General features: G+C 44.9%; 2 protein-coding genes across 2 annotated transcripts; both read right to left on the reverse strand.

Moving 5' to 3' along the window:
* Positions 1 to 694: 694 nt before the first annotated feature.
* LOC113766674 lies at positions 695 to 1,483 on the reverse strand. Its single transcript, XM_027310840.1, has one exon. It carries the CDS (start codon positions 1,481 to 1,483, stop codon positions 695 to 697), a length of 789 nt encoding a protein of 262 aa, XP_027166641.1.
* A 141-nt stretch (positions 1,484 to 1,624) lies between these two features.
* Positions 1,625 to 2,164, reverse strand: LOC113766683. The gene has a single exon (XM_027310851.1). The coding sequence runs from the start codon at positions 2,162 to 2,164 to the stop codon at positions 1,625 to 1,627; it is 540 nt and encodes a 179-aa protein (XP_027166652.1).
* Between the last annotated feature and the right edge of the window lie 3,819 nt (positions 2,165 to 5,983).

Here is a 5,983-nt window from a genome sequence, read left to right on the forward strand (position 1 = left end):
GAAAACAGCTCTTCGCAACATTCACCAACTGCCCAGACACCCCCTGATAGCCCTCCAGCACCCGCATGACACACCCAAGGGACCGCTTACCACCGTTGGAGAAGATTATTACGTCATCTGCATAAGCAAGATGAGTGAGAGGAGGGCATTCCCGCGTCACGAAGAACGGAGCAAACCTCGACTCCCCCGGTAACTCATTCAAGCTTCTAGACAACACCTCAGCCGCTATAATAAATAAAGCCGGAGATAATGGGTCCCCTTGCCGTAGACCCCGAGACGAACGGAAAAAACCACACGGCTTTCCGTTAACCAATACTGAGAAGTGGCACGAAGAAATTAACCTCCAAACCATATCCAGCCATTGCTCCCCAAACCCAAACCTACGCATGACCTGGATCAAGAAATTCCACGATACCCGATCATATGCCTTGGCCATGTCCAATTTAAGGACAACATTGGATCCCCGTACCTTCTTCCCCAAGGCTGAACACATCTCTAAGGCCAAAAGTATGTTATCCGATATCTGGCGACCCTTCACAAAGCCACTCTGCTGCTGCGAGATAAGTCGTGGCAACACACGCTCCAAACGTCGCGCCAACAGCTTAGACATAATTTTATTAACAAAGTTACACAAGCTGATAGGGCGAAAGTCTGAGAAGGATGACGGCCCAGGAGTCTTAGGGATCAGGGCCAATCACGTAGCAGTGTACCCCCAAGACAGCTCCGCACCTGTAAAAAAATCACAAACAGCCCGATAAACCTCCCCCTTCACAATATCCCAACATGAAGTGAAGAATGATCCTGTGAAACCATCCGGACCCGGACTATTACCACCATCTAGTTGAAAAACCACAGCCTTGACTTCCTCCTCCGTCGGAAACTGCTTGAGCTCCATGTTATCTTGCACAGTGATAACCGAAGGTATAACCTCTAGCATCGAAAGATCCATCGGCCCATGTCTTGGTTGCGACAAAATGTCCGCAAAGAAAGTGGTCGCCATCTCTTCAATCCTGGAAGGCTCTTCCGTCCATACCCCATTCGTATCCTTTATCCGATGGATGAAAGACCGAGCCCTCCGCTGCTTTACTTGCGCATGGAAAAATTTGGAATTGGCATCGCCTTCCCTAAGCCACCGAAGCCGTGCCTTCTGACGCCAGTAAGCGGCCTCCCGTAACAGGGACATCTTGAGCGCCCCTTGCGCCCGGAGGAGCTGGAATTCACCCTCCCCCGAGGGACACTCCTCCAAAGAGCGTTCCAGTGCCAACACTGTTGCCTCATCTTCCTTGACACGGTAAAAAATGTTGCCAAATGTCTCCTTATTCCATGTACGCAAAGCCTGCTTGACCGCCTTTAACTTCTCGAGTAGAACCCAAATGGGCCGCCCATCACACTCCACCTCCCACGCTTGACGAACTACATTATGAAAATCCGCATGTGACCTCCAAACGTCCAAGAAACGAAAACTCTTAGGCGCCCCACCCATGGCCAAAGAACAAGACAATAACAAGGGGGAATGATCAGAGGCAACCCTATTCAAATGAGCCACCGTTGTGTTCACCCCTAAACTCAACCAATCCTGGTTAACGAGTACCCTGTCCAGGCGTTTCCAAACCCTGGCTCTACCCTAACGATTATTGCACCAGGTGAACTGAGACCCAGAGAACCCTAAATCTGTTAACTCAGCACCCTCCATGAAACTCAGGAAGGGCTCCGACTCCCTAGCACGAAATGGGCGACCCCCTTTCTTTTCATTCGCCCCGACAATGACGTTAAAATCCCCTAAAAAAATTGTCGGCATCCCTTGAGGGCACACCTCTCCTAACTGTTGCCACAGCGCCTCCCTATCAAGAGAGGCACACGACGCATGGACAAAGACCGCTACAACAGAGCAACGGAAAACAGCATGTGTAACCTCCAACGCCAAGAACTGGTGTGAGGCGACCAACAAATCACACCTATAGTCTTGCCCGTACATCACCCAAATCCGACTCTCATCATTGGAGATAGCATGACGAAAACCCAGCCTATTTCGAATAAAATCAAGCCGGTCGCGACCCGCCTTTGGTTCGCACATCGCTAACAAAGAAACCTGATGCATCCGCTTCAACTTCCTCAAACGTGCAATGGTGAGAGCATTATCCACTCCTCTGACATTCCAAAACATAGCCTTAATCATGATCGTGGTCGTAGAAAGTAAGGGGGGGTGAATCACCTTTTCTCCTATTGCGACGGCTCGCCACCGTATGCCACTCCTCCGGGTTTTCCAAAGCATCCAACCGCGTCTGCACCGCATCCCTAACATCCGACTTGCGAGGAGAAAGATTAAGGTTAGCGACCATAGCCCCCTGCTGCTCCCTCACCTCCACCCTGACCTGCTCCACTGAACCCGCCAGCTCAAGACCACCGCCCCCAAGCTCCCCCAATTCTAGGTCAGCCTCTATGGACGACTCATCGGAGTTGTCGATTACTTGATCAGCCAACCTGTGAATGAGGTTGTCAGCAGCGGAAGCAATCGCCTCCTCCACCAGCTCCGCCACTCGAAACTGGGACGACGGTGGATTGGCAGGCAGGACACCCAAATCTATTGTCAAAACTGGCGCAGCAGCTGACCCCAAACCCGATTCTAACTCACCCCTCGTCACAACCGTACGTTCAAGCCCAAGCTGTTGGGGCTGTGCAGAAAAGATCTGCTCTTCGTACTTTCAGTCGCAGGCAACAGCAGAGCATCCGAGCACAACTTGCCTGATAATGTTCGTTCTAATGCCCGCGGCGCAACCGCACCTGCAAGCCCAGGTTGTTGGGACTGAGCCAAAGTGATCTGCTCCGCACCTTCAGTCGCAGGTAATAACGGAGCATCAGAGCCCATCCCTGAAACTGCTCCCTCCAAAGCCATAGGGGGCTCCTCCACCCTAGGCAAAACAGCAGCCCCACAGCCTTCAGCCGCATCTAGCGACTCCCCTGCACCCACCAGAGGCTTTGAAGATGCAATCAACTTACCCCATCATCCAATTCTACAGCACTACCAGGGACCTTCAGAGTCGGCCCCTTCGACACTCGCATCTCTGGGAACTTCACATGGCAGTGGCCCTCCTCATGCCCATGACGATAGTAAAAACCGCAATACTTTGGAAGGCTCTCAGGGATCAATGGTTGCCAGAATCCATCTCCATCCCCCATGTCTACCCAAACTCTAGAGGGAAGCGACTTCAGCAGATCCACCTCCACACACACCCGCGCCACATTCGGACGAATAAAAGACGATGTTGCCGCATCAACAAACAGCGGGTTCCCCAGGCAGGAGACAATGTGAAACAAACAAGGCTTGGCAAACAAATGGATAGGAAGCTTGGGTAATCTGAACCAAACGGGAACTAGGGACGATTCCCTATCGACATGAAACTTCGAACTCCACTTGAAAACCCGCATAGGACACCCATGAACATACCACACATTTCTTGCCCATACACGAAGAAAATCTGCCTTTCCATTAAATCGCAGCAAAACATGTCTAGCGTCTAAGAAACCAATAGACACTGAGTCCTTCAGATCAAGCATAGAGAAAAACTTACGCAATTCAGGCAAAAGGGGACGGCCCTTGGAAAACTTCCCAACCAACGTGAAGCGGAACGGCGACGCCACATCAGCAATATCTGCCGCATTGAAAACCACCACAGGCTCTCCACGATGGGTGGAGACAGCCGCCTGGACCTTCACCACCTCCGACGGCAACCGATCTTGGAACAAAGCAGAAAACGCCTTCTTCTTGAACGTAGGGGAAGAAGACAGACCCCCACCCTGAGATGAGGGGGCAGCCGCGGCTGCCATGCACGAGGAACCAGAGAACCCTAAATTTCTAAAACAGGAAACCCGAGAGAGAAAAAAAAAATATTTTAGTCCATCTTTGAATTTTAGGTTGATTTTGTTTGGTAGCAATGATTCTCGAGAATTTCCAAATATGATCATAATCAAACTAGAGCACAGCGGTTTTAAGGTTTTTACATTTTTGCTATTCTCAACACATTTAGAAAAGTAATTTCTCATTTGGATTTATGGTTATTTGAAATATCTTTTCTACTTTTTACCCGTATATATACATTTATTTTTTATAATTTAATGTATGTGAGATAGAAAAATGAAAAGTTGGTTAGAAAACGTACATTGTGATTAATAAGAACTTTTTCCCAATAATTGGCTTTCCAAATTGCGAAATGCTAATCACAGGAATATAGGTCTCGCAATTTTAAATATGTAATATGCTGCTCCAAGTTGCCAGTAAAGATGGGATATGTATCCCTCAAAAAAAAAAAGATGGATCTGTATGTAATGTATTTGGTCAAGTCAACTTGGCAGTAGTACCCCTAATAATGTACTGTTACTATTTCTTTTTGGGATCCTTTTGCCTTCTTATTGGCGAATAATGTTGTTTTGGAATTTGGTTTTTTCCTAAGTAGCAAATTTTAGCTGTTTTAGTCAACTTAGTTGGACTTACTACCAAACCAAAAGAAAAAAAGGAAAAGAAAATCAACTTCCTTTAATGCTAGATGGCGTGAGTCATACTGGAATCTGCAAATTTCAATTCATTTATAGGTTTTTTCTTTGTAAATTTTTTTCCAACAGAAGAGGGATGGGACTAAAGGAGCTAGGAGTGGATGGGGGAATTTTTTCACTTCATTTATAGATTGGTTAAAAATAAAGAAATTATTGTGAATTTAAAAATTAAGTAAACTAACATCTTTATAATTGCATCAAGCTGGAATTGTTTATAAAGATAATGAAGATGCCAATGCCCGCTCAAGTTCGAAGATGCAGGTTTGAAAAGGTCAAGGTAGCAGAGCATGTTTCAATTACTATTTTTGGTGAAAAATTTTTCCTTGCACATTTTTCAGTCACGTTTTTACTTCACATATATCACATCGTTACAATTTATTCTTCTAGAAAAACTTCAAAAACTTTTACATTTTAGTTATATGGCAGAAATTTTAGAATGCCTTTAGAATGTCAATCATTTTGTCCTAGAGCTTGTTGCCGCCGTTTGATTTTATTTGGTCATGATATGTTGCTTTTGAAGTTGTACATACCAAATCGGGGCTGGTAGAGACCTTTGGTTGGTTTAAGTAAAATTTATCCACTGATGTTATTCATACAAGAGCTAGTATTTCTTATATAAATTTTGATGTAATTATCATATTTTGATATATGTAAACAAAATTCACATGTAGATTATTGACATTGTATGAGTGTATGCCAAATCTTGTAACAAACAAAACCAGACAAACCCCAACTTAGTTTGTTTTTTTCGCATATTCGACTTAATTTGGGATTTAGGAGGAGAAAGTTAACTAAAAAAATACCAAATTGAAAATTTTACAACCTTTTAGAAATTCTATTTTTTTACTATACTTTTTTTTTGTCAAACATCAGATTTTCATTTCATTAACTTGATATTACAAGATTTGATACATCAGAATCTCTTCCTTTGTAATCATTTTGTGTACTCTCATGGAGCCACATGGGAAAGCACTCTTCCCATTCAACATTTCTAATTAGTTTGACCGCAAACTTTGCTAAACTATGTGCGCATTTGTTCCCTGCTCTATGGACAAAAGAGAAAGTATATTTGTCAAAAAAACACCTCATGTTTGCAATGTCCTCAAGGATGATATCTACTCTGGCTTCTTTTCCATTTTCCTTGTTTATCATGTCCACCACCTCCTTGCAATCAGACTGGATCTCTACTTCTCTCCAGTTGGCTTCTCAAGCCAGTTGCATTCCCAGTTGAATTGCTGCTGCTTCCTCCACCAGTGGCTTGCTTGTTTTCATTTCAGTTCTGGCCCATGCTTTCATTAGTTTCTCTTCAGTATTTCTAGCCACTGCTCCTATTCCACTCTTCTTCATATTTTTTTAAAAAGCAGCATCAGAGTTGATCTTTATCAGTCCTCCTGATGGTGGATTCCATTTCTCCTCCCTGCTTGAGTTGGTTGTT

Source organism: Coffea eugenioides, chromosome 1 (genome assembly GCF_003713205.1).
Source record: "Coffea eugenioides isolate CCC68of chromosome 1, Ceug_1.0, whole genome shotgun sequence".
Classification (NCBI taxonomy): Eukaryota; Viridiplantae; Streptophyta; class Magnoliopsida; order Gentianales; family Rubiaceae; genus Coffea; species Coffea eugenioides.